Below are 27425 nucleotides of genomic sequence, written 5' to 3' on the forward strand. Positions count from 1 at the left end.
GGGGGGGGGGGGGGGGGAGGGCTTCTCCTGATACTTTGGCCTGAGCCAGGGCGAGCAGTATGCCAATAGCTTGAGATGTAAGGGATGTGGGGCTAGGAGGTCAAAAGAACTGAGGTTTAAAGGACGGTAACTCTAGATCACACCTCACTTCCATTTCAGCAAGGCTTTATTGCACTTGATTAAATCAAGGTGCTGTGTGGAATGCCAGTAGGAGGTCAGGGTAGCTTGCTGTTCATTGAGGCTGGTACATAAAGATAGCAGTTGATAAGACTTAAAATTAGCACAATTTTGATTTGAATGAAGGGACATTCACTAAACTTTCTACTACATACCAGGTATTGTGTTAGAATGTGGAAAAACAGTTGTAATTAAAACAGGTGAAGCTCCTGCCCTTCTGGGATTTACAGCTAAGTGGCAGATATGGCAGCTGAAAGTTTATTTAGCTTTTAAATTGATGAATGTTACCTTTATCCGCAGTTTTTTCTGGTTTTTATGTATTTTTTTTAACTGACAATTATACATTTTTATTAAAGAACATTTAGAAAATAGGAGTTACTAGAAGAAAAAAATTCAGTTTTAGTGCAGTGGTTTATTTTGCACTATTACTTATTTTAAGAAAAGATAAAATCTTATAATAGGCATTTTCCATAACAAGCTCTTTCCAGGGCTCAGGGAGAGGCTCTTGAAGTATTTTAACAGTCTGGTTAGTAAAAATCAGAACAGCTAATGCTTTTTCATGTCCCTGATATATTTGCATAAGAAAGGTACCCACTTAATTTTGTAGCTTAAACATCTGCCAGTCCTGCGGTTGTTATGGCTTTGCCTCCCTCACTGGACCTTAGACTTGGGAGGAATAAGTATCTGAGAGATAGACACTGCTTTTCCCTGGTTCTCCAGAATAGAATCTGTGCTCACTGGGGTAGGGGTAGACTAGGTGAGGTCCACACACCCGTGCTGATGACGGTTGAATGTCTGGGAAATATGGCATCTAAATGGAATCAATCGTTAAATGCTCAAAAGTATTTATACTCCACTTTTTTATTTGATATTTTGGTAGTGTGGCATGGAGGCAGGCGTGAGGTTTGGTGGTATGGAGGGGAAGAAGGCGTTCATGTATAAGCACCTGGAGATGGATGAGGTTTTCCTGTCCATCATTAATATTTCTGGTGAAGAAAATGTTGGAAGCATGTGCTATGCTTCCAGCATATGCTTCTATTCAAGAGGGAGAAGGCGCTAAAATTTTGTATATGTAATAATAGTAATATTGACAGTTAAGACATAATTGTTGCTGACTTTCCATTTAGCTTAAAAAAAGAAATCCTTGTGAAAGCTATATTTAAAATCATGAGATTATACATGTGGATTTAATACTTTATCAAGGGAAATACTGAAACTCAGGTTTTGACTCCCAGTTTGATAATTGAACAGGTATTGTTATGTTAGACCAAGATGGAAAACAGGTACTTGTGTTGTGCCCAACTCTGCCATTGGAATACATGTAAATGAAGGGCCTGGAAAGGGTTAAGAAGGGGACTTTTACATTTATAATTTATTTTCTTTAGAAAACAATCTGAAGCAAAAATGCCAAAATACTAGCATTTCTTGACTCCGGGTGGCAGATGCTTGACTTACAGATTATTCTCTGTACTTTTCTATATTTTGAAACTTTTTTCCAACTAGAAAAACTGTCAAAAACCTTGTATAAATATGAATATTAGCCTGCATCCAAGCCTTTATTAATAAAAAACAAAAAAATCATTTTAAAGAAAAAGAATTGGGTTATACAGTGAACTATGCAGTGTTGGTTCTTTTATTATTACGGCCACACTAATCTGATTTTTAATCAGTGCTTCTTTACTTTTTTTAAACCTGTGTGAGTCTACATATGCCCATCTGTGACATTTACCCTTGCGGAGGTGGGGAAATAGAAAAATTGTGTAGTCAGGAAAAATCAGGAGGTTCTGAGGAGCCTCCCCCATGACTGATGCAGATGTTTAACAAGATGTAAGTTGTACTTTCTCTAAACCAGGTTTTTTTTTTTTTTTTTGGCATCATTCTATATAGGGCACCAGAACTAGCACCTCTGAAAAGTAAAATGATCTACGCAAGCTCCAAGGATGCAATCAAAAAGAAATTTCAAGGTATGGGCTAGGTTTACCTCCAGATATTTAGAGGTATACTGAACCCCCGGAATGGGGACCGCACCTTTCCTAAGAAGCACCTCATTTTCTTTGGAGAGCTTTGGGCACAAAGAAGGGAGAAGCACTGCTTGTTTTGAGAAAGAAAAACAACAGAAGGTTGACCCAGCTCTCCGTGTGTCTTCTTCCTTGTGCTGGTCACTCTGGGTCTGCACGGCCCATGTTAATAACTTTGTTTCCTCCACATTTTCTGTGTGTCACTTGTTGTTCAGGCTAGTTTTAAACTAGTTTGGGGTGCTGCCAAGTTTCTCATGTCTCAAGTGGAGAGTTAGTTTACATTGGTTGTAACTTAATAAATTTGCTATTGTCTTTGAATGCAGCTGATATAATGAAGTTGCAAAAAGGAAATGTTCATAAATGGGAAAGAGTGCTTTTATTGCTAGCTTTACTGTTGAATGGTATGATTTTAGGTAATTGATTCATCTATGTCCAAAGGAAAGTGTACTGATTCCTAGAGCTGGCCAGTTATATTTGATTTGCCACTGGGTGATTGGGATCCTGATGAGATGGTCTGGCCAGACTCCCACCAGGAAGAAATGTTGGTATGATGGAAAGAAAGGGCATGGGGCAAGTGCCCAGAGGCCTGCACTGAGAGCTAAGCTTGTCATCTAACTGCTCTGTGACCTTGGCCAAAACTGCTTAACCTTTGTGGGCCTTGATTCTCTCGGCTGTAGAATGGGAGGCTTGGTCTGGATCATATGTGAGCTTTATCTAAGAGTTTGCATTGCCACCGTCCTGCCATGGCTGTTTCTAAACAGCTGAGTGAGCCAAGGTCACAAGGGCTTGACCTAATGCTTTTGTTTTGTTTAGTTTTGTTTTACTCTGACTGGTTTTTATATTCTTGTAGTAGGACAGGTTTGCCCTAGCTTGGTTTACTTAGTCAGGAAAACAGACCTCTTGCTTCCTTTTCTGAGCCCTGTTGTGGGGTAGTTCATCTCCTTGTCAGGTCTTTATACATTTGGGTGGATGTTGGGGCATCCCCCAGAAGCATGTTCACCAGCCTATCAACTGATGTTTTAAAATGACTCCTTAGGCCGGCCCGGTGGCGCACTGCTACAGTGCGCCACTTGGAAGCGCGGCAGCGCTCCCGCCGAGGGTTCGGATCCCACATACAGACCAGTTCCCACTCACTGGCTGAGCGAGGTGCGGGCGCAACACCGAGGGTTGCGATCCCATTGCCAGTCCCGGTCCGGTACGGGCGCGACACTGAGGGTTGCGATCCGTTGCCGGTCACGAAAAAAGACAAAAAGAAAAAAAAAAAATCATTGTGACTCTGGTGTCGGAACAGCTTCTGGGGAGACACTATAAAGAAGGGAGAGAGGCCGGCTGAGACCAGGGCACAAAGGGGGCCTGATCTGGGGGGTTCTGTAACATGTGACTAGTGGAAACACAACCACACATATCCAGTGGGTTCGTTTGCTGCCTCGTAGCCAGGCAGTTTATAAATAAATAAAATCTAAATGCACCATTTGGATACTAGAACAGTAAGAAAGAGTACCCTTCTAGTCACCAACCTATGAGAATTTTGGTGAATTTCCCTTCAGTATTTCCCTACAGCACATTTGTATCATAACTGTGATCACCCTGTACATCTTCTTTTGTCCTGCTTTCCACTGAAAGCACTTCCCAGGTCTCACTGTACAGGCACGACACTGAGGGTTGCGATCCGTTGCCGGACACAAAAAAAGACAAAAAGGAAAAAAATATAAATAAATAAATAAATAAAATGACTCCTTAGATTGAGCACGTCCACAGTGCAGTCAACAAAGATTCAGTGGATTCCTCATCATCCTTATTCTGCATTACCTTTTAGCAAAGAGAACTGCTATATAGACTTGATTTGATAGTGTTAAATGACAGTCACCTTGTTGCCTTTTTTCTAGTGAAACCATCACTGGCTTTCTCATATCAGTACTAAGTGGTCCAAAAGTTGACCTGCTGTGCTTTTAGCATCTTAAAATGATGGAGTAGCAGTGCAGCTATTTAAAGGATAGCAGTTATTTACAGAGAAGCTACTGTACACAATCCCATAATTGAGTTTATTCTGCAGTTCAGTGATGTAATTTTTCTAAGAAAGCAATCAGTAGCACAATTTATATAGTTTTCATTGTGATAGATTTCTTGAGTGTGTAATGCCACTGGAGAGCTAGCTGTTTCCTATAGCAGAAGTAATGCTATTTGTAAATATTCTTACTTTTCCACTCAGTTGACTAAATCATCTGTGCAATCAAAACATCTAATTCATATTTCACTTATATTTTAAAAACTGAGAAAAAACTATTACTAGACCTGCCTTTTAATTTTTTATTGGAAGTACAACATATCTATAGAGAAGTATGCCTCAAAAATTATTGTGGAGCTTAATCAGTTGTCAGACTGAACATAATGGTTGCTTCTTGATCAGATGACCAGCACCCTAGAAGCCTTCCTTGTGCACCCTTCCATTTGTACCTCTTCCCCTACAACCGTAGCCAATACCCTGGCTTCTAACAGCATGAATTAGCTTGGGCTGATTTTTGTGCTATGCAAGTGTAATCATACAGAATGTATGCTTTTTTATCTGGCTTCTTTCAGTCAACATTATGTTTGTGAGGGTCATCCTTTTTGATGCATGTAGTTACAGATTGTTTATTCTCATTACTGTATAGTATTCTGTTGTTTGTATATACCACAGCTTACATATCTATATTGGAACTGGTCTTTAAAAACAGTTTGCTATTTTACAGGAATAAGTAAGCTCCTGCCATAATTCTAAATAGAATTCTTTTTCTTCCCTAGGCATAAAACATGAATGTCAAGCAAATGGGCCAGAAGACCTCAATCGGGCTTGTATTGCTGAAAAGCTAGGTGGATCCTTAATTGTAGCTTTTGAAGGATGCCCTGTGTAGATTATCATTCAGTGCCACAAATTGAAAGCTTCCATGTTTAACGTTATCCTCTTGCTATATAACTAAAGCAAATATATTTAGGCCAGGATTTCACTGAGGGGGACTGTCTTGTCATCTTTTAGAGTAAACTAAATATTCCATAAACTTGTGCAAATGGCCTTAAATAAATCTAAAATCTAAAGTTTTATTGGTGTGAAATTAAATTCTTATTGGCCAAATGCCTGTTTTGTTGAGTTGACTTAAAAGATTTTTGTTAAGCTCAGGATTTTTAATAGTACAGTTCACTAAACAGTACCAGGCCCGTGAAGAGAATTATTACATCTTTGTTAACCTTAGCAGTTAATTTCTTTCTTTTGCTTAGAGAATTTGTCATAATCTGGTTATAATTTTGGCCCAAATTCTTTCTTCCTTGAACTAAGTAGAGTAATGGAATATAATTCTTCTCATAACATAAAGCAACACTAACACACTAACAATGGTAAGATTGTCAGGCAGTCTTTTAATTCTAGCAAATGTGTAGTGGAGACTGCCTCAAAATCATGTCCATTTATAATCCACACTGGTCTTGCGGAGCACTATTTCAAGCATGTCATTGGAATGCAGGAAGCAGCCCTTGCACTTGTGGTGAGCTTGCCACTCCGTGGGTGGAAGACTGTTCTGAGAGTGACCTTGCATCTTGGAAATCATGGTGTGTCCTCAGGAGAATGTACAATGTCTTGTAACAACTAATTATAATGCAAATTAGGGCTCCATTGTGATTTGCTTTGTTAATGAAAATGATAAAACAGTATATTAACAAGCTAGGACACCTGTAATATTTTTAATCGTGTTTTTCCTAGAACTTTGCTGCTTCTGGTACACTGAGGTGTAGAAGAACATCGGGTATATGAACATTCTGGTACAGTAAGGTGTAGAACATTGGGTATATGAACATACTGGTACAAGAAGGTGTAGAAGAACATTGGGGCCTAGGAGAACTGAATTCCCTAGAGCAGTTTGTCCATAGTGTGTGAAATGGGGACAGATGACACTCACAGGGAGCCACTGCCTGATGACACTTGGAAGTGATGGTCATTAACGTCACAGGTGTACCACTTTAAACAATATAGAGATGCACAACAGTTGAACTTTAGAAGTAGCAGTATTGGCTTTATGTAATAAAGGAAGCATTTTTAACTTTTGTCTCGTGTAATTATTCATGTGTGAATTGAGAAGGATTTTGCCTTCCATGTGGGGGTAAGTCATCAAAGTTTGAGTATTTCTGACAAATAGAGTTAAAGATCACGGCTCCTTACTCCTCTCATTGAATTAGAAGTTTGGTGTAATAGTTGGTAACCTTTTTGTTATTTCAAATGTTTATCCAGATGCCAGGCTTTTGGGTGGCAAATAGGTTATGATGCTTTAATCAAAATATTTCTTTCAAAATTGTCCAGAAAATTGTGCTGGCTGCTTGTCTGTCTTTCATCCTGAATATCTTGTTTTCTCTACTGCAGAGTACTTTCAGTGACTGTACATTAACATGCCTCCAGGGAAGCATTGCTGGCCCAAGGCTGCCCTACTCAAGAATCAGCCATGTAGTTAGAGCCAGGAGTTTTATCAGCACCGCACTCTACCTTTTTTTTTTTTTTTTTTTAAAAGATGACCGGTAAGGGGATCTCAACCCTTGGCTAGGTGTTGTCAGCACCACGCTCAGCCAGTGAGCAAACCGGCCATCCCTATATAGGAGCCGAACCCGTGGCCTTGGTGTTATCAGCACCGCACTCTACCGAGTGAGCCACAGGCCGGCCCAGAGCCAGGAGTTTTAAAAGGAGAAAGTCTTTTCTGTGGTTTCAGCTTGTAAAGTGTGGCACTGCTTCAGTAACCACCACCCCGTGCTGCAGTGCAGGCACATAAGCGTGTGTGTGTGTGTGTGAAAGATGCATGCTAGGGCAAGGATTTCAGACAATATACAGGGATGTAAGGTAAACATCTCCCAGCACCCTGCTCTTATTCCAGAAATTGGGAAGATAATAGTAGTTACTTTTATCTTTACCTAGGGGAATTTTTGAGAAGTCTTAGTGGATTCCTGAGGTTGGGGTCCAAGAATCATGCTAAGAAGCACTCAGGGTGATTCTGGTGCAAAATTAAGGTTTAGACCTCAGCTGATGTTGGTCAGGAACAAAACTACAGGTATATTCTACTTCTAGAGAACACATTTACATCTTTACAAGTGTTAACATGTTACAGAAATGTGTTTGTGGAATGCTGACTTAGGGTTTGTCTAGCGGTTACTCTTGCTCTGAGAAAGAAGCAAATAAAGCCACTGCTAACAGAATTCGATCAGAGCTTGACTGGGTGAAGTTTATTTCAAGGAATATTAATCTGAGAAAATAGTGAACACAGTGACTCAGAATTAGGTTTAGTCTAGTGGTTTCCTTTCTGCCGAACTGCTGCCCAGAGTGGTGTCTGGTCCAGACGTAGGAAGTGCAACTTCTCTTTCTTTATAGCTCCATTGCCCTCTGGACCATCGGAGACTGGATGTGCCCAAGGACACACCACTTTCTTGTGATTCGGGGAATTTCTAAAATATAACAGGCTGTAGACTGGGTTCAAGCTGGGCTGCAGCTGGAAGAAAGGACATTAATTGCACTTGTGGGCAGGTGGTGGTTGTTCCAGGAACCAGGGTTGCAGTGGAAGGCAGGCTTGAGTAACCCAAGTTGAGTAGCCGTGTTCGGCTGGCCAGAGCTTTCCTTCGGCTCTGCCCAGTCCCTGAAGTAGCCAGCCCAGAGAGGTATAAAGTAACTTGCCTAAGGTCACTCAACTCATAAGTGGCAGAACTGGGACAAAAACTTGTATCTCCTGGTTTCTGGTTCTGAGCCATTTGAACTGCTCCTCTGGAGTGTTCCACTTCATTTCTAACATCTGGAATTCAAAGGTTAGATCTTGTTCAGTGCTAGGCTTGAGATTTGAAAGGGGCAAGAAGGAAAACAATACATTTCTTTTGGGCCCCAAGCTCCTGTTAGACCCAAACCTGAAGGAAGCAGCTCAGTGAGCAGGTGTTTGTGGAGGGTGTAGAGTGGTTTGTGACATCTCACTTTCCCCCATCCTGCCCGTCACCAAGGCCTTGCCGGTTCCCTGCCCTCCCTGTCTTCATGCACTCCTTCCTTTGCCAGGTGCTGTAGGAGCTGTCTACATTGTCACAAACAGATGACCAAAGTAAGCTAGTCAAAAGGGCTTCCAGGTCTGGTGGTGCTGTTTATGGGCTGCATGACCCTGGAGCTTCACAGCCACTCCGGGGGCCTTGGTATTCTTCACTTTAAAAATGGTTTAGGCTAGATGTTCTCAGAAGTCTTTGAGCTCTAGTATTGGCGAAATAAGATGCAGCAGCATCCGCCAGCCCATGGCCTTGTGAAGCCAGGCCTGGGAAGAGCAAGGCTTCCTCTCTTAGCACACCAACCTGGTGATTCCTGCCTCTGTGGTGAACTACTCCATTCCACATGACTGCAAACGCCAGCCATCCAGTGCTGCTCGAGCACCGCTACACTTGCAGGACAGAGAGCTTGGAATGGCCAGGCCAATGAGCCAGGCTCCCGTGGGGCCTGCTGAGGGCTGCTGCCTCAGATACCTTCCTGAGCAGCTCTTTCCTCCCCCCGCAGGCCTGATGATGGAACCTTGCCCAGGAACAGCTGTGGTGGCCTGGCCAAGCTGGGGCAAGGCCCGCCAGGCTGCCTGGCAAACTCGGGCTCCCCCTGCCGACCTGACCCTGCTGGGAGGTATGGAGGACAGTTGGTGGGTCCCTGGAGCTTGAGCTGCAGGAGAAAGGCCCCCCTAAGTGGCATTTCCCTGAACTCCCCACGCCAGCCCCATGGGGGCCACACACCCTGGGCTGTGCCTTTGTTTTTCTTCCCTGCAGGTAGGCACGGGGTTCCCACAAGGTGGTCTGAGGAGGGAGTAGGGCCGCAGCCAGAATCCAGGGGAAGCTACCTTAGAGCTTGAGGCAGCAGTGTGGTATCCCCAGTGTCCCATCTCTTTCCCTGAGGTCTCCCCTTTTCTCTGCTTAAAATGAGCACACCCCGTTCCTGTGCCTTCAGAGAACATCAACTCAGTGTAGGGGCTCAATTCTGCAGTGTGGCGGGGGAGGGGAGCTCATTGGGCGTGCAGGCTCCCAGGCCCATGGGGGTGACTTAGGAGTCCTGGTGCAGGGCACAGGTCTGGCCTATTCCAGCCCCCCCTGGGGCCTCCTTCACCCACAGCCTGTCCTCCAGCTCCGAGTGGCCTGCTCACTGTGCAGGCACACAGAAGGTGCAGTTTTGAGGGGCCATAGAGTCAGGGGTCTCAGTGGCTGCTATTCATGGGATTCCATACACCCCCAAACTAAACTCGTCTAACACTGTCTCCGCCTGCCCCCCGCCCGCCAGCTGCTGATGCACTGCCAGGTGACAGAGGCGGGTTTGAAACTTGTCCTGCCTCTTACCAGACGGGTCACCTCACATGGAGGGCTGAGACCTCACCAGGGAGCCACGCACAGAGCCGGGCATGTGCATGCGTCAGGTGTTCGTATTAGTCACTTCCTCCTACTCAGTCCCCTGGCCAGAAATCGTGGTGTCAATGTCCCAAGATCTGTGGGCTCTCTTTCTTCTCCAGGGAGTTCTAGAAGGGGTATGATCGCCTCTCCTTGCCTAAACACCCTCAGTAGCTTCTACTACCTTACTGGGTCCAGCCCTTTGGCCTTCATTACTTGGACTCTAAAGTGCCGTTTTGGCCTCGCCTCACACCTGTGCCGCGGCACCTGCTATCCCCTTGGCTTTGACCCTTCCTCTCCCCTGACAAACATCTCCTCCTCTAGAGAACTCCGGCTTAAGCCCCCTTCTCCAGGGAGTCTTCCCAGGATTTCCAGCACCATTCCCAACTCAGCCATTAGCACACAAGTGCCACACAGAATGGTAAGGTGGCCCAGAAAGGCACTCTCTGAGAGCCAGGACCCAGGAGGGCATGGCTGTGCTGAGGTCAACAGCACCCAGCCCCTGGCAGACGCCCAGTGGGGGGATGGGGGGACGCATTGAAGAAAGGAGGCACGAGGCCCCACATGCACCAGCATACTGCCCGAGGCTGGAGGCTCCTGTGACAACCACCCCCTAGGAGGAGCCGCACCCTCCTCCCAAAGGGGCCTGAGCTGTGTAGCCAGTGCACCTGACCCTGGCCCAGCCCCCTGCCTACCGGACCAAGTACTCCTGGAGCAAGCTGTGGAGACCCCGGTTCTTGGGCTACCACACTCCCCTCACCCCACACAATGCCATCTTGCAGGACCCGCCATCCAAGAGCCCAGCGTCCCCCAGCCAGGTTTGGCAGATCAGATGCTCAGGATCCCAAGGCTTGGCAGGGAGGTGCTTCCAGAGCGCAGGCGGTGGGTACCGCCCAGTGGGCACTGGGCCTGAGAGGTGGCAGACAGAGGCATTGGGGGACCAAGGAGCAGCGAGTTTCACTGCCCCCCTACACGGAGCTACTGATCCCCAGCCTTCAAAGCTGAGAATCACACTTGTTCTCCCCCTTGAGGGGCGGCCCCTGTTGGTTTCTCATCCTGGGCCTGACAGCCAGATATGTGGGGGGAGCCCCAGCAGAAGAGCAGACAGAGCGCGGTGCCGGGCAACGTTGGTTTAATGGCATTAACATCCAGGAGGTCCCCAGCAGTTCTAGCTGGCAACTTGTGGGGTGAGGGGCTGCTGCCTGGCTGGGCTGGGTCGTGGCCTCCAGTCTGCTGCACAGCCTCCGAGAACTCACCACCTGGGCATGCCCCACTCCCGCCCTCCCACCCCACTGAAAAAAGACAAAACAATTGCACGATGGACACACAGGTCCCCAGAGCGCCCGCCTCCCAGCACGCACCGCGGGCCTGTCCTAGAGTTAGTTGATGAGGGCTTTGGCGTCTGCTCGGCGGTGGTCCAGGGCTGCTCCGGGGAATAGTGTTTATCGAATGTGACAAAGGTTCTTTTATAAAGTGGGGATCTGGAAGATCTATTTCTGTGGTTCTAAGAGACTCTTGTCTCTAATGGCTTCTCTTGGAGCTACCGGAAGTTGGGCCTGGGTAACGCTGTGTTGGTTTATTTATTTGTAAGGAATGTAAGGCATTTTGGTAAGTTGAACAGTAACTTCTTTTGCCGCAGAGGAGACTCAGACAGAGGTGCCCTCCTTTGAGCTGCTACTGTCCTCCTGCAAATAGAGGGTAGTGTGAGGGAAAGGCTGTGCCCAGGGGGCGGGGTAGACCACCCGCCTCAGCACCCAGGGGCCTTCAGTCCCCTCCCTGGATGAATAGCCCCAAGCCACTGCAGTCACTTCAGAGAACAGGGAGCCCAGCCCAGCCCATTTGGAGAACTAGAGCCACTACAGGGACTGAAGGAGAGAGACCAGGGACAGTGCAGAGGAGAGTGAGGGCCTTGAGTTTGGGTGAGAAACTGGTCCTGTGGGCAGAGGGCTGGGCCAGGGGCAGGGCACTGGCTACAAAGGCTGCAGAGTTAGGACCTGGGTCAGCAGTGGGGGTCAGAGACTCACTTCCCACCAAAGGGAACAACGAAAGGGTGGGTGCTGGGCCCAGTGGGCAGGTGCCACATTAGGAAGTCTCTGTCCCCACCACCTCTGCCCAGCTGTTTCTCTTTCTTGTCCTTTTTCCCCGGGGCTCCCAGCACCATGACCAGCCCCTCCCAGCAGCTCTGATTCCCACCCACCCTGATGTGGGACAGGACCCACTGCAGAGTGATCAAGCCATGGAGGGCATGGGAGCCAGCCCAGTGCCCTGGCATGCACAGGGCACTCACTGTTTTTTCTAACTGTTCCTGCAACTTCTTCACTGTGTCTTTCTCCTTTGCCAGCTGTTCTTGGGTTGTCTTCAAAAGCTCCTGCAGTTTGGTGGCAGCGCGCCCCAGGTCACTCGTTAACTTCTTCTCTTTTTCTAGTCTCTCCTGGGGGTCAGAGGATTGCAGGGGTTTAGCCCTCGTGTGACATGTGACAGCAGCAGGAAGGCCACCCTGGCTCTGCGCACAGGACCCAGACACCCTGGGATTGAAGCCCTCCAGGGGCATGAGGAAGATGTCTGTCTCCTGGTCACTCAGAGAAAGGCAGTGACGGTTGGAAGGAAACGGCCTGTGTTGACCATTGCATCTATGTCCCATTGTCTGCCAGCACTGGCAGTAGAACTTCCTGGGACAATGGGAACCTCTACTCCGCCAACGGAGCAGCCACCAGACAGACATGTGGCTACGAAGTACCTAAAATGTGGCTGGTGTGACTGAAGAACCTACTTCACATTTTATATAATTTACATTTAAATAGCCACGCTGACTAGTGGCTGCCATGTAACACTGCAGGGCTAGGACCCCACCCCTTACCCTAAGTAAGGATGGATTTGCTTGAGGAGCCTCAAGATGGCTCCCCCCACCCCTATCCCAGGTGGTGACAAGAAGCCAGGGCTGAGGGCTGGCCCAGGTGGGGTCAACTCTCCCCTTCCTGGCCCCTCTGCAAGGTCAAGGGTGGTCAGAGCCTTGGAAGCAGACCCCACCGGTCTGACTCCCAGCCAGCCGCACCCTCTACCTTCAGCTGCGAGGCTGCCTCCGTTTCTGAAGACTCCAGGGGGCCGGCAGCACGGAGCTTCTCCAGCTCCTCTTGTAACCGACTCGCTGAGGTCTGGGCCTTGTCACAGAGAAGGGAACAGGGGTCTGGGTGAGACACCTCACCAACGGCTGAGCAGTCAACCCCAACCAAGTCTGCTTAGGGACTAGTGTACCCCCAGCCTGATGGGTGACAGCTCAAGCCTGTGGCTGGGATGAGCAGGTCAGACCCACATGGACAAGGAGGCAGCAGAGTGACCATGAGCACCAGCCCCTCAGGAGTCCCAAGGATGCAGACCACCTCACAGCTCCCAAGGTGGTCTTCAGCCCTGCGCCCGCCTGCCTGTGCCCACTGCTCCCTGACCCCGATGCCTCCGGGCCCAGCCCCACCCCAGACATGGGGCCCGGGGGGAAGGACGGGGCTGAGAGCCACCAGGCAGGGCCTGACCTCCTCCAACTCGGCCGTGAGCCTGTGCCGCTGCGTCTGCTCGTCCTCCAGGATGGCTTCTGTCCGCTCCAGCTGCATTTTCAGCTGTGTGCAAACACCACAAACATAACCTGGGAACCCTGCAAAGGTCCCAGGGCTCCCAGGCAGGCTGAGCACGCGGGCCTGGCCTTCTTGCTGTTTCTACGACTCCCTTGGGTCGTTTCCAATGCGCCTCCTCTGGGGGAGATGGTGCCTCAGCCTCATGTCATTGAAAGAGATGCTGACAGGGCCTCAGGCACCATTAATGAAACCCACAGGACAAGGAGGAGACCTCAGAGCCACCACACAAGGCTGGCCCCACAAGGGTGACCCCTGCAGCAGCGATGCCCACTACCACCCTGGTGACAGGCCCTGCTTCCTGTGAGGGTTCCCATGGCTGTTATTTGGGTCAGCCTTCTGGAGAGCAAATGTCCTACTAGTGACGTCCCAGCGAGGGATGTCAGTGGAGGATACAATGGAGATAAGTCCTCCCCTGTGGCTCAAGACCCCTTCCCGGGGCTGCTCCCCCAGCCCTGTAAGCACAGTCCCGAGTCGCGGGCCTGTTCCTCCAGCCTCTCTCTGACCCCGCCTCCCTGGCCTCTCCGCCTGGCCACCTTCCCCACCCTCTGTTCTGTTCGACATCTGTCTCAGAACCTGGGCGATCCTCATCTGGGCGAAGTGGGGTGGGGAGGGGAGGTGGTGGCAGTGTTGAGTGTAGTCAGAGCAGAGGCTGCAGCGGGCCCTGCGCTCCTCCTGGGAGGAAGAAGCCAATGGGAGCAGGTGGGTGGGCAGTTAGTGGCATGTCTGGGGACCGGCTCACCGCCCTAACCTCGATGGGGTCCTGCTCAGCTGGGGGGACCTCTGGGGGCGCAGCCGGGGACCCAGCTACGTCACCATCCTCTACGTGGCTCTTCATCTCACTCAACTGCTGCCTCACCTGAAACAGGGAGGGGTGGTTTTCTGCAAATACACTGCCGGTCACATGGCCACCTTGCACGCACTCACACACACAGAGCCCCCTTGGAGCACCGTGGCTGCTCTCAACAGCCGAAGCCCCTACAGGGGACCTGGTTTGGTAACTGTGGCCTATGTCCAAGTCCCCACCTGTGCAGGTCTGCTGGGACAGGGGCCAGGGCCACAACATAGTCAAACCGAGGCCTTGAGGTCAACAAGTCTCTGGGCTAATGAGACCTGTGTGCTCTGCTCAGGCCAATGGGCAGGAGCCCTTGCCGGAGCAAGGTGACCCTGGTGGACACATCCCCTGCTGGGCTAACGGATCCAGACCGAACAGAGAGGCGGCCAACAATGCTGCCTTCATCCAAGTTTCTTCAAGAATGTGGGCCACTGCTCAGAGCCCTTTCTGGGGTTTAGAAAAGATAATGAGATGACATTCTCGCTTAACAAGGTCCCCACCTCTGAGCTCCGTTACCAGGGGCAGATGACATGTCCGATGGTCCCCAAGGCCACTGGGCCTCCAATTTGAAGGGAAGCAGAGTCACTCGAGAAGATAGAGTGAAAGTTCCAATCAGAGGAGGCCTGAGTGGGGCCCATGGCATGAGCTCCCCAAGCTCCCCAGGGGATGTGGGTGCTCTCAGGCCCCATCCAAGAGGCCCTTGCTCTAAGGAGCAACCCAAGTGCATGGAGCCTTCCTTCCCTCCCTCACTCCCAACAACCACAGTTGAAAGATGATGAGAAACAGGAGGCTTCCTCTGCAGGCACCCCCAGCCTGGGCCATCCCCAGGGCCTGTCACACAGATGAGTGGCCCTCAGACTCAGGAGACTTGGCCTGGGCAGCACTGCCCTCTAGTGTGGTGGTCCCAGGTGAGGCCCGAATGACCAAGGGGGCTCCAAGGCATTGGGAGCAGGTGCCAGGCTCAGTGGGTGCTACGGGGGGAACACCAGCCCCATGGACCAGACCTACTGTCTCAGAAAGTCAGAGCTGCACATTTTAATTCAAAGTCTCCCAAGTTCTAAATGTTGACAACTGGTTCAAGACTTTAAAAAAGAACATGCAGATCAAACAGAACACATCTGTGGCCTGTGACTGCAGCAGGGAGGGGTGCTGCTTACCACCCAGGCCCAGCACCTCTGTAAGGCTGGGCTAAACACCCCGGGGGCTGGGACTTGGGATCAGACACCATGGCTGGAAAGCCAGGCAAGACTGGCAGGGCTCTGAGGCCCACACAGCCGGAGCCCCTCGTGCCTGTACATGGGGCCTGATCTTCTCTGCAGCCAACCCCGGGTGCCGGCTGGGTGCTCAGGAGGATTTCTGTGTCTGCATGCCTCTGGGGTTGACTGAACTGGTCTGAGCCATTACTCAGATGAGAAAAACCCACAGAAGGCAAGGGACTTGCTGAGAGCCACAGGGCAATGGGCAGCCAGGCCCTGAGGGATCCCCAGGCCTCCTGGTCTTGTGTTGCTGGGGGCTGCAATGTGCCTGATGCCACCAGGTGATGCAGTGGGCTCCCAGGGAGTGCAGACCCCCAGAGCTCCCAGCCCTACACTCCCACTGCCCTGAACGGGACCAGACTGCTGGCGGGGATGGGTAATGGAGCATGAGCATTCTGGTCCCAGCAGCTACAGTCCCAGCTTGGAGCTTTGGGCAAACATGTAGGAAGACCCCATGACGCCTGTCCCATGCAGCTAAATCAGTGACATGGTCTCTCTCTGCTAAGCTGCATTATCTTTGAGAAGATATAAAAACACAACAGGCAAGTGCATCTCACACGTATAACCCCCACGTCACACTCCCCTGCCCCGGGAACTCCGGGCCCACCTACCAGGGTGAGCTCATGGCTCTGTTTCTGGGCTTCGCTCTTGGCTGCATCCAACTGAGATTGAGATTCTAATAAAAGTTGCCTCAACTTGGGGAGGAAAACAGAGCCGGGTGATGGGGAAAAAGAAGAGAAGAGAAAACCAGTTCTTGTGGGTTAGTTAGCAGCTCAACATAAAATCTAATACACCCATTCAACCCAACTTGAGAAACACAGAGCAGGGAGGGCGCAGGGCTCTGCTGGGCTCCTTACAGCTAGTTTTTTTCTGAAGACTTAGGAAGGATGGTATTCACTGCCTGTCTGTCTCAGGCCTTCACAAACGTTTACCCATCATCTCTTGCAAAAAATACCCAAAGTCTAAGATTAAACCAGAATTGGTGTTGCTAGGTTTTTGCTTTCTGCTTCTGAACAGTCAGAAAACAGTGCAGATTTAAACCCATTCCCCACCAGAAATTATGTCAGCAAGCCAGGCAGAGGATTCCCTTGCTGAGGGGGTAACCCAGAATGCCATGTATCTCCCTTGGCAAGTGAGGCCAATGGTTTTTGAAACCTGCCCTGAGACACACCTCAGGTCTGACAGCCCAGTGAGGTGTCTGCAAGGTTTAAATCAGACTTTCAGGCTCACGTGAAGGAGAACTGCTTCCATAGGGCAACTCTGGGGAGGACCCGGACCCCACTGGGCAGGGGCTGTGCAGAGCTGGGACCACAGTCCACGGAGTGGACGTGCTCACCCCTGCCACCTCCTTGGCGTAGTTCTGGCACTCGGCGCTGGCAGCTGCCATGTGCTTCTCCAGCTCCGCCTCCAGCTGCGAGGTGTGCTCCCTCACCTGCATGGACACGGATGCACAGGCACGCCCCCCGTCAGTGGCCTCCAGCCGGCCAGCAGGGGGCACTAGCCACGGGGAATAGGGCAACGAACATCAAGTCTGACTGGCCTTGGGATAAGCAAGGGCTGTGAGACCTCTGAGACCCACAAGCTACCAGGTACACCAAGGCCAACGAGAACCCAGTCCAGGCAAGAGAGCCCTCACTGAAAATGGTCCCCCAAGCTCCAGTGCTGCTGAGTCCTGACGTGTTCTCAATCCTCAGCAGCCGGGGAGAGGACAGCTCTCAGATTTACTTGCAAAGAGGGGTATCAGGGTGCCTCCTTTAAGCTCAGGGCTCACTGTGGTGTCTGAATAGAGCAGGGGTGTCACCTTGAGCACCTCCCATTTGTGAAGGCCAAAGCCACCATTTACCAAGGCTGGACACTTCTGCACAGGGCCTGCGGCTGGGTCTCAGGACACTCTGAGATTGTAAATGTCTCTAATTAAGGAAAAACAGCATGGACAGGATCCCTTGGCTTGAGAGAGAACAGCCTCTCTTAAGACACATGGTCCATGAGGGAAAATAACTGAAGTAGTTTCTGTAATATCCTCACTTTCAAACAGGCTCATGGGACGAGAGAAAGTAGCTGTCCAAGCAGAGCCCCCACCTACCTGATCTGAATTTTCAAGCTCTCCTTTTAGCTTCTCTATAGTCTCTTCGAGATATTTCACTGTGACCCGTGACTACAAAGCAAGGGAAAGGCCTGTCACTCATGGGCACCTGGGGGGTGATCCACTTCCAGGATGCATTGCTGTGTCTCCTCACAGAGACCCGAGCAGGACCAGACCCAGCCCAGGAAGCTTGAGCAGTGTCCACCCCCTTGAAGCCAAGACAGGTGCCCTGTGTCCTCCAGCAGCCTCTTCCTGGGGGGTGTGCATGGGGGCCAGCATGAGCCTGGGGTATGGTCTCCTTAAGACTGAAAAGCTCAGCTGTCATTCTGTAATCATGCTTTATACAGTGTCACTGAAAAACACCAACCATGACACACAAGTCTCATAAGTGATGGAGACAGTCCTGTCGACTATCCCCCTGGCCTTTATGGAATTCCAACCCAGCTGTGTGTCTTTAGCAGGTCACACTGGACTTCTCAAGGGTGGGGCTGCGTGCCCGTGCCAGGGGCAGCCAGGGGCCCATCTGTACCTTCTGGAGCTCCTCCTCTGTGGTGCCCACTTTGGACCTCCACACCAGCTCCTCCTCCTCAACGCTCTTCTGCAGGTCTTTGAGCATGCCCTCCTGGGGTGGGGGTGAGACGGGCCCAGAGTCAGTGCTACGTGGGGAGGGAAGGTGGCCACCGTCCTGGAGTGGGGGCCTCTGGTACATGTGCAAATGCTGGCTGCAGGGCCACTCAGGGAAATGAGGTCTGTGACCCGAATGAGGCTATCAGGACTCTTGTCCCTATGAGATGAGCAGCACTGGAGGGGGCTGTTCAGAGTCATCTAGCACCACTCTTAGAGTCACAAAATCAGGGATCTCAACTACAGGCAGCCAAATGCTCCCCTGGCCCTCCCCACGACTGTCTCCCCAATCTTCCTTGTTAAAGTCCCTTTACTATTCAGCCAAAGAAATGGGGCCCAGAAAGGGGAAGTGACTTGCCCCAGGTCACACAGTGTCGATAGGCTTTTCTGAAACACCGAAACACCACACTGCCTCCCGCTGCCTCCACCGCCCCAGCCCCAGAAGCTCTCCTTCCCAGCACCTTCCCAGACGCCCAGCCAACAAGGTGCACGGGCCACTGTCACTGCTCACCGTCTCAGCCAGGATGCTGCGGTACTGGTCACACTCGGCCTGCAGAGAGTTCTGGGTCTCCTCGGCCTCCCTCAACTTTGAGGCCAGGTCCTGAGGGCAGAGGGATGAACAGGCATCTGGTGAGCCAAACACAACAATGTCCCCTTGGCTGCTCACTGAGATGATTCTGGGCACCCTCCTGTCCTGGGGACAGGGGAGATTTGCAGGTGACAGTGGCAGCCATGCTTACCGAGGGCGGCTCCGTGGTAGCCGGTGGCTGCTTCAACAGCTTGGAGCCTTTCTCTTTGAATTCCTGCAGCCATTCAGCGTAACTCTGCAACGAAACATACAAGGTGGGGCCTGGGAACGTTGCCGGGAGCATGGCTGCTTCAACAGCTTGGAGCCTTTCTCTTTGAATTCCTGCAGCCATTCAGCGTAACTCTGCAACGAAACATACAAGGTGGGGCCTGGGAACGTTGCCGGGAGCAGTGGGGTCCCTGAGAGCTGCTCCCCTCCTACCTGGTGTGCAGAGACACAGAGCTCCGGGAGCAGGGCCAGCAGCACCTCCTTGGTCTGTGCTTCGGTCAGGTGGAGCTGCTTCTCCGACTCTTCCTGCAGGAAGGGCAGAGGGAGAGAGAAGGGCAGTGCTCAGCCTGGACGTTCAGGCCACCTCCCCAAGGGCGCTGAGATGCTGCGTCTCCACCCCAGGAAGGGCACGTCCTCAGCTCTTCAGGGAAGGGTCAAGAACCAAAGATAATGACAAGGAGCCTTTGGGGACAGGGGCTTAACTCCAGCTGCCAGGTCCCAGCAATGCCAGCCTGAGCCAGGTGATTTTAGACTAAGCTCTAATGGAAGGAGGATAACAGGCCAGCCCCAGGCGGCAGGTTCTGAGGCTCAACCAGCTCTCATTTTCCCAACACTCTCTCTCTCTCTCTCTCTCTCTCTCTCTCTCTCTCTCTGTGTGTGTGTGTGTGTGTGTGTGTGTCAGAGAGAGAGAGAGAGAGAGTTGGGGCAGGAAGGGGGGAGGGAGGACAGTCGTGGCTCCTGATGTTTTGAAAGCAAGGGCTGTGATGGGGGTGGGGCGTGAAGGCAGAGAAGTGGTCTGGCGGCCCAGCCAGCGGCCACCACAGTCGGGCTGGGAGACTCATCTCCAGCCATGTTGGAGGGAAGAAGGGTCAGTACTGCTTCTTTGTAGAGGGGAAACCAACTCAGAGAAGATAAGGGGCTTTGCTTGGAGTCATGTTTCTCCCAAAGCACAACTGTGCATCCCTGTGCTGTGCTGGGTCAGAGCCCGCATTGGTCCTCCTCAATGTGTTCCCAATCAAAGGACAAAAAAGGAAAAGGAATCAAAAAAGAACTGAGGATCATAAAGCATAGCCTAAGACCACAGTGTGCCCAGGGACAGAGAACAGGGACCCCATTATGAGGTGGCTGCAGGGGACTTTAAATTTTATCTAATTAACTGTCCCTAGCAGACTGAACCTGCTGTCAGCCCCACCACCACCTGGGCATGGCCTAAGACCCAGGCAGCATCAGGAACTCCAAGTGGGTTAGAGCGGACGGAGTGGTGCTCTGGAACGTGTGCGTGGAAGATGCTTACAGATGGACGCCCAGCCTGACCACAGCCCGCCCTGAGGTCTAGACGCACATCTGAGAAGCAGACCCTTTGTGGATGAACCCAGTTATCCACAGATAATGCCTGCGGCCTACAGTGGCCCCCTGACCTCATGACCACCATTCAGGGCCCTCTCGTTGTGGGAGTCCAAGGCAAGCCACAGAAGACCCAGAAGCCACCTGCTGTCTTTATCTGGTTGCATGACCACAGCAAATCAGGTGACATCTCTAGTCACAGCTTCTGCATTTGCCACATGGTGGCCAGATGGTCTCTGAGATCACTTCTGGGGCTTAAAGCCCAAGATTCCAGGAGTCTAATTACAGCTCTAACAGCGTGGCCCGAGGCCGGCCCTTACCATCTGCCCATCTCGGGCTCCTCATCTAATGCAACCCTCAGGCTTCCTGGCCAGCTCAGGGTTCCAGAGGCGTATGGGAGCCCCAGACAGCAAGAGATGCCCGCACACCCCACCACCACCTGGGCAGCAGGAAGCATGGGACCAGTGAGGACTTGCTCACTGCTAAAGATGTCCTCCCTTTGTGACTTACTGTAAGGATTACTCAAGGGACCTACTGGGCCATGACCTCAGAGGGTCAAGAAAGAAGCAGGACTATTCAGACAAAATACCATGGTTCAAAAATAACACAAAGAAAGTCTGTGAAGACAGCACGGCCTCAGGCTCACTCAGAGGGCAGCTGTGCTTGGCTCTGCACCCTCATGACAGAGGGCCCAGCAGGAAAAAATCAACCAAGGGGACACATCTTCCCTCCACGTTAAGGAAAAGTGAAAGGCAGGGAGGGAATAGAGAGAAAGGCAGCGGTCCCCAAAAGGAGGAAGACACAGTGCCCTCGGGCCCTGCTGTGGAGTTATGAGGAGCTCTGGGGCCCAGGCTGTCCCGCAGGCAGCTGGCATAGCTTGCGTCTGTGGTAAGACCAGTCAAGTGCTGTTAATCGAGTCTTGGCGTGACTAGGGAGCGTCTGCAGACGGCCGGGGCTCTGACCTTGGCCTGGCTCAGGGAGCGCAGCTTCTCCTCGCAGGCCCTCTCAGCCAAGGCCAGCGCCTCCATCGCCTTCCAGTTCTTCTCTCGGAGGTCCTGGGGGGAGACGTGGGGGAGGTCAGTGGCCCACACCAGGCAGCTGCTGATATGTCTCCCACGAGCTGCCTCAAGCCAGTCTCAGCAAAGGCAAGGCTTGGAGAACCCCCAACCTCACTCCAGACCCAAAGGGGACCTGCAAAGGGACAAATGCCCTATCCCTCAACCCATGCCCATGTGGCCTCTCCTGGACATCACTTAACACAAGGCCAAGGTGCCACAGCATGATATGGGGGTGACTGTGGCACAGGGGCATGGAGAGGCGAGCACCTTTCCTCTAGTCGGGGGGGAGGGGAGTTGGGTCAGCCTGCCTCCTCAGAGAAAAGAGGTTCCTGCCACCAAACAGTGAGCACCGACCCCCCTGGCCAGCTCCCTTGGGAAGCTGTGGTCTCCACAGGGAGGAGCAGACGGGCGACCAGCCCCAGCTTTGTGAGGAGGGCAGGTAGGGAGGATGAGGCTGAGGCCCCCACGGCTCTGCCCATGAGACGCGCATAGCTGGCATATCACCTGCCTGGCTTCTACACCCCTTCCTCCTGCACCAACCTCTCCGCTTGGGGTGACCACGTGACCCAGGCCAGGCCAACCGTACACTGTGTCCCCATCACAGGGACTGGCTCCACGCTTGGGCACGTGACACAAGCTGATCCAAGGGCAGTCGGGTCCAGGACTTTGAGGGTGGACCCCAGGGGAAGGCAGGCCTTCTGCCGTGAACAGCAGCACGGTGGGCCACAGAGCAGGAACGCCCAGGCAGGTCCCACTCAACAAGAGCCTTTGGGCAGTCCTGGCCTGTGTTATCCTGGCCCCATCTCCTGCCACTCCCCCACCCCTGACACTCACATTGTTCTTCACCTTCTGCTGCTCCACGGCCTCCTTGAGCTCGGTGGCCTCCTTCTCCAGACCCGACACCTGGGACTCCAGCTCCTTGAGGCTGAGGGGACACAGCAAGGTCAAGGTCACTGCCCAGGTTCCGAGGGTCCACAGCCCTCGTCTCTGAGGCTCTCTTCCTCTGCCCAGGGCCCAAACTGGCCCGAGGCCCCATTCTGTTGAGGAGCACCTGTGAGGCTGAGCCACTCGGCCAGGGACAGTCCCCTTCCACTGCTCCCACCTTGCAGGGTGCGGCTTCAGGGAAGCCTGAGCAGCTGCCTCAGTCCCTCCTCCCTCTTATCCAGAGTGCCCAGGGACCAGGGAGAGGACCCCAGAGGCTGTCATCAGAGTCCCACTTGGTGACACTGGCCACTGGGGCTGGAGGAGGCCAGAGAGGCTGCAGTGAACAATGCAGGTTGGACCCCACGCAGTCGTGTGTCCAGAATGTTCTTTATTGTAGTGAACTGAGCCCCTTTGCCTGACACGCAGCTCCTACTAGACCCGCTCCTGCCCTGTCACACAGAACACGTCAGCTGGCCCTTCTCCACGGTCACACCTGGCCTTCGGAAGAGCTGGACCGGCCCTTCTCAGTAGACACCCGAGCTAAAGACTCATGGTCACTGTCACCATTGCTCTTGGCAGCTCACAATGGGCCACGACTCCCCACTGAGTATGATGGACCATCCTTTGCCCAAAACCTTAGTCTGTTGAGACCCAAGGGCTCCTGCCATCAGTTCTGTGCCCTGGGATCTGAGGAACTGGTCCTGAGATTACACCCAGATGCCATGTGACCAGCGAGATGCAGAGACCCAGTGGGCTCATCCACCCTCACAATCCAGAAAGTGAGGGGTCGACACTGCTGCAGAATTGCAAGAGTGGCTCTGAGGATAAGCTGCAAAAGGACACTTTTGGACATGGAAATTCAGAGCAGATGGGAGAGGAGCTAGGGATATGTCAAATCTAACGTCCAGAAGTGGTCAATGGTGACCTGAATCAGAGCAACTCGGGCCACACTGAGAGGCAGGGAAGAAGCCCCCACAGGCCACCAGCCTGGGGAAGGCAAGGTGTGGTCTGGCCACTGCCAGCCAGATGGGGACATATGTATTTGTATTTCTAACTGTAAGCCATGGTCAAAACCTTTACGAACAACACCGTTACAGCACATACTAACACTGAACGTGATCTCAGCACGGGCCACGCTGTCTGGTAATGGACTCTGGCCACAGCACAGCCTCACATTTTTATCCTATAGTTTGCATTTGGCCTTGAAGACAGCTGTTGGCATCTTGGGTGTTGGTCTGAGACTCACAGAACCTTGACCCCACCACCCTCAAAGCTCCACTGGGACCTTCAAAGATGCCCCTCACCACTTTCTTCTCACAGCCCTGTGTCATGCAACAGACTCCTCCAGCAGACCACCCCAAGAGCAACCCCAAAAGAACACAACCCGGAGGAGGAAGAGTCACAGGCCAGTGGCAAGGAAACTCTGACAATCATCCCTCTCGCAGCTGCTGCCCGAGTTCCAAAAACGTTTGGGGCTGAATCACTCTTCTCTACTCCAGAACAGGATGGCCCAGCCAAGACACAATTTGCAGATAAACCGTTTGAAAAGGAAATTAAAAAACCAATACACATCTGCATGATGCAAGAAATTAAAATCGACCCAATCTGCAAAACATGACTTAGTTATCCTAGTAATTCTTTGTGTGGCCCAAGAATTGGATCTTAAAATACAAAAACAAAAACAAAGACGTCTACCCAAACAAATACCATGAGAAATGAAGTTTGCTGGTGCTTTCTGGGAAAGGAAGGTGGAAAGGGTTTGGTTATGGGTCTTCCACAAGGCATTTTGGGCTTTCTGGGCAACTGGCTTCCTTCCCCAGGCCCCAAACACAGAGCCCAATGCCAGTGAACATGGGCTGTGGCTTGGGGAGCTGCATCTGATAAGATGCACACAGGCAGGTGACTCTTTTGTGATGGCCTAGGACATATCTGACCATGTGTGAGGGTATGGAGGACCCCTTCCACACCTCTCCTCCATGTGGCTGCTCTGCGGACTCCCGGCCACGGCAGCTAGGACCCACCTCCCGAGCTTGTGGGCATCTGCTCATGGACATATGCCACAGAGGTGATGGTCACAAGGACTCTGGCCTCTGACTTGAACTGCCCTACCAAGGTGTTGGCCCCGGCCTTAGCAACAGCAAACAAACAGTCCCCAGGCATGGCCTGGCACTGGTGCTGCTGACACTGAGGGAAAACAAGGTCTAGCCAGCAGTGAAGTCACTTCATGGACAAAGGAAAAAACTCTGCGATGCCATCAGCTCTAAAATGCACCAATGTCCCAAACCTGTGGTCCAGCAAAAAGCCAGGGCAACATCCCAGGTCTCCATTCTGGTTGTGCAGCCATTTTTCCCATTTGGTTTACTGACCTTAGTCCCTAAAATCCCTCGCCTTGTGGACATGGAGCGAACCTTCTGACAGCCAGTCCTTCCCCACGAAGAGATGGGTGGATGGACGGATGCAGGCGGCAGGAGGTCCGCCCACCCCTCTGAGGCACTTGCCACTCTCTACACAGTTTTGCTCCTTGAGAGTGGGCAAGAGCTCTCTGCAAGGCTGCCTTCTTCCCTGCCCAGGCCTGTTCCCTGTCCTCAAAGTCACTGGAGGAATGGGGGAAGGGATGGGGCCTCTGTAAGGGGACTCAAGCAGCTCAGGGGTTGTCGGCTGCACAGGCTGAGGCAGAAGACAGTGGGTAGGGAGCCTGCGGCCCGCCCTGTCAGCTCACCGAGCCTGCTGCTGCTCGGCCTCTGCTTGGCTGGCCTGGGCGTCCTGGGCGTCCCGGGCGTCCCGGGCCTGGCCTGCCTCCAGCAGAGCCTCGATGGACCGGATTCTCTCCGAGAGCTGTGAGTTCTCTGCCCTGGCCTCCTTGAGCTGCCCGTGGAGACCGCTCATCTCCTCACACTTGCTCTTCACCTCTGCTTCAGAGGACTGTAACTTGCTGTGCAGCTCTGCACCAGAAGAGACACAAGAGAGAAAGCTGGGGACTGGAAATGCAGGGATGGACACCGCACCCACTGCCCCACCCCCCCCTTCCCCAGCACACGTGGGGCACCCAGGGCTCCCTCTGCCACCTCCTGTGTGTGCCTTGGGGTCTCAAGACACACTTCTGACCACTGGGGCTTCTTATTGACTAGGGAAGAAAGTCACACACTGGTGTCATTCTTGAGGACCATTAGGGTAGAATGAAATGCCCTCACCACTAATGAGAAAGTGATGGAAATCTAAAGTGGATTTTAGTTGAAGTTTCTAAAGATTCATTCTCTAGAAGACTCTGTCTCATAAAAGCTTACATCAAGGGCAAGGGTGATACGGCCAGAAATTCTTTAGGAAGTGACTACGTAGACCCCACTGGTCCATACCTTCCCTACCTCCCTGGCTGGGTCCCCCTCCTCTCCCAGGCCTCTCAGTGCTGGCAGGGCCTGCCCTGGGCCCCCTTCTCTTGACGTGTCCTCCTCCCCAGGTGACCTCAGATAGTCCCATGGCTCTAAGTGTCACCAGCATGCCTATGACATGCACTCCCCCCCCAGGCCTGGTCTCATCCCAACTCCAGGCTCTGCTGCCTGCCACTTCCAAATGAAGCTCTCATTAGATAACTCAAACTCCGCATTCTGGACCCCCCAAGGGTCTCCTCATCCTGGCTGCTCTGTTTTCCTCTTGCTTCCACCTCTCGCCCAATGTCCAACCCTGTGGATTCCACATCCACCACCTGCCAAATCTTTCTCCTCCTCACCAGCACCCTCTGTGGTCACCTGAGCCAAGCCCTGGTACCTGGGACCTGGACAACTGTGAGAGCCTCATCCCCAGTCTCCCTGGGCCACTCCTGCCCACTATGGTCCATTCCCTGCCCAGTACCAACAGTGTACAGGCAAATGAGACCACGTCATTCCCCTGCCCTACCGCTTCCTATCATGCTTTACACAGTACCCAAACTCCTCCGAGAGAGGGAGACGGGGCCCTGCCCATCTCGCCCCACACCAGTCACCAGACTTCTCATTCCAGCTCCACTCGTTAACCCTGTTTCTTGTATAGGCCAAATTTAAGTTCACTGTCCTCTCAGGGCCTGTGCTGGCTGGTCCCTTCCACCATTCAGATCTAGGCTTAAACAACCCCCTCTTGCCTCAGAAAGGCCTCCATGACTACCCCAGCCTTCTGGAGCAGGGGCCAGCATCTGGGCCACAGGCCACCCCCATCCTGAATGCCTGTTGTTATAAATGAAGCTTTGTTCCAAACACAGCCAGGTCTGTTTGTTACACACTGCTCAGGGCTGCTTTAGCCCACAGCAGCACAGCTGAGTAGTTGTGACAGAGACCGTCCAGCCCACAAAGCCACAGGTACTTACCACCTGTCCCTTCACAGCAGCAATGTTTGCCAGCCCTGCCCTGGCTTAAGACCCTGTGCGGAGGGCATTGCTGTGTGGTCGTGTCCTGGCACTGCTGCTGTACTCCTGGCCCAGTCCTGTGCCCACAGCAGTACTCAGCCCACAGCAGTCACTCAGGAAGTACTAGTGAGCCAGCGACTGCCCAGCTCTCACCAGCACTGTCTGCCCCCTTTCTGCAGAGGCCCTCGGCACCCTATCCTTGCCACCCTCTCCATGAAGCACAGGGGGACCAACAGGCCCCACCTTCCAAACCTGGCTTGGCCTCTTGGACTGACTGATCCAGAAGAGCAGAAAGGCCCAGAATAAACACACTTTCAGTTGAGACCAGCTATGACTTCAGGGCTGCCTGGCCTCACCCTCAGCCACAGGGTTCCATGGGCATGAAGGAAGATAGGGCCCCAGCTTGGGAGGGGGGTGATGTACACGCCCCAACATACCCATGCCCAGCCCTCACAGGTCCCACCCCTGAGCCCGTGCCCAAGGGACACTGTGCTACTGGCCTGACCCCGTGCCTCCAGCTGGTCCCAACAAGACATGTAGTTCCTGCCTCTTTGACTTTCTGAGGGGCACAGTGAGGGATCTGTGCTGGCTTCCCATCAACAGGGCTGGCACACTGAGTTCTGGCCCTGGCAGTGGGGCTGGGAGGGTGCACAGACCGTCCCCTGCACAGGCCATCTGGGCCCTGCCCAGAGCTGAGTGTCACCGCGACACCACCCTCACCCGCTATCTGCTGCTGCTGCTCCTGGGCCTTCTCGGCATCTGCCTGGAGGCTGGCGTGGCTGGTCTGCGTGCGGCACAGTTCCCGGCTGACCTCATCCAGGCGCTTCTGCAGAGCTTCCTCACTCTCCTTGTGAGACGCCTGCGGAGGGGCACAGAGAGAAGGGCCATGAAGAGAGAAGGAGGCGGGGCCCTCAGTAGATGTGAGG

At 52.4% G+C, this 27425-nt stretch overlaps 2 protein-coding genes across 3 annotated transcripts in view; one reads left to right on the forward strand and one right to left on the reverse strand.

The window, feature by feature from the left end:
- The window catches only part of DSTN (destrin (actin depolymerizing factor)), a 7731-nt gene extending 1465 nt beyond the window's left edge, over positions 1-6266 (forward strand). The window contains exons 2-4 of one of the 2 annotated variants that reach the window (XR_551671.1): positions 2065-2141; positions 4977-5994; positions 6035-6266. Coding sequence is in view for 1 of the 2 variants with exons in the window: in XM_008588497.1 (XP_008586719.1) it covers positions 2065-2141; positions 4977-5086 (187 nt within the window). In the remaining variant the exon portion in view is untranslated. Of the gene's footprint in view, positions 1-2064; positions 2142-4976 lie in introns of both variants that reach the window. The other variant, XM_008588497.1, reaches the window with a different exon arrangement.
- Positions 6267-10702: 4436 nt separating this feature from the next.
- The window catches only part of RRBP1 (ribosome binding protein 1), a 47289-nt gene continuing 30566 nt past the window's right edge, over positions 10703-27425 (reverse strand). The window contains exons 7-22 of the mRNA XM_008588512.1: positions 27220-27358; positions 24847-25069; positions 22038-22128; positions 21108-21200; positions 19015-19107; positions 18746-18829; positions 18517-18606; positions 17911-18003; positions 17382-17453; positions 16635-16730; positions 15910-15993; positions 13959-14066; positions 13112-13195; positions 12647-12745; positions 11875-12018; positions 10703-11272 (exon numbers count right to left, since the gene is read on the reverse strand). Coding sequence (XP_008586734.1) covers positions 11234-11272; positions 11875-12018; positions 12647-12745; positions 13112-13195; positions 13959-14066; positions 15910-15993; positions 16635-16730; positions 17382-17453; positions 17911-18003; positions 18517-18606; positions 18746-18829; positions 19015-19107; positions 21108-21200; positions 22038-22128; positions 24847-25069; positions 27220-27358 — 1632 coding nt within the window. The 3' untranslated portion in view covers positions 10703-11233. The remainder of the gene's footprint in view (positions 11273-11874; positions 12019-12646; positions 12746-13111; positions 13196-13958; positions 14067-15909; positions 15994-16634; positions 16731-17381; positions 17454-17910; positions 18004-18516; positions 18607-18745; positions 18830-19014; positions 19108-21107; positions 21201-22037; positions 22129-24846; positions 25070-27219; positions 27359-27425) is intronic.

Source organism: Galeopterus variegatus, unplaced genomic scaffold (genome assembly GCF_000696425.1).
Source record: "Galeopterus variegatus unplaced genomic scaffold, G_variegatus-3.0.2 Scaffold129, whole genome shotgun sequence".
Taxonomy (NCBI): domain Eukaryota; kingdom Metazoa; phylum Chordata; class Mammalia; order Dermoptera; family Cynocephalidae; genus Galeopterus; species Galeopterus variegatus.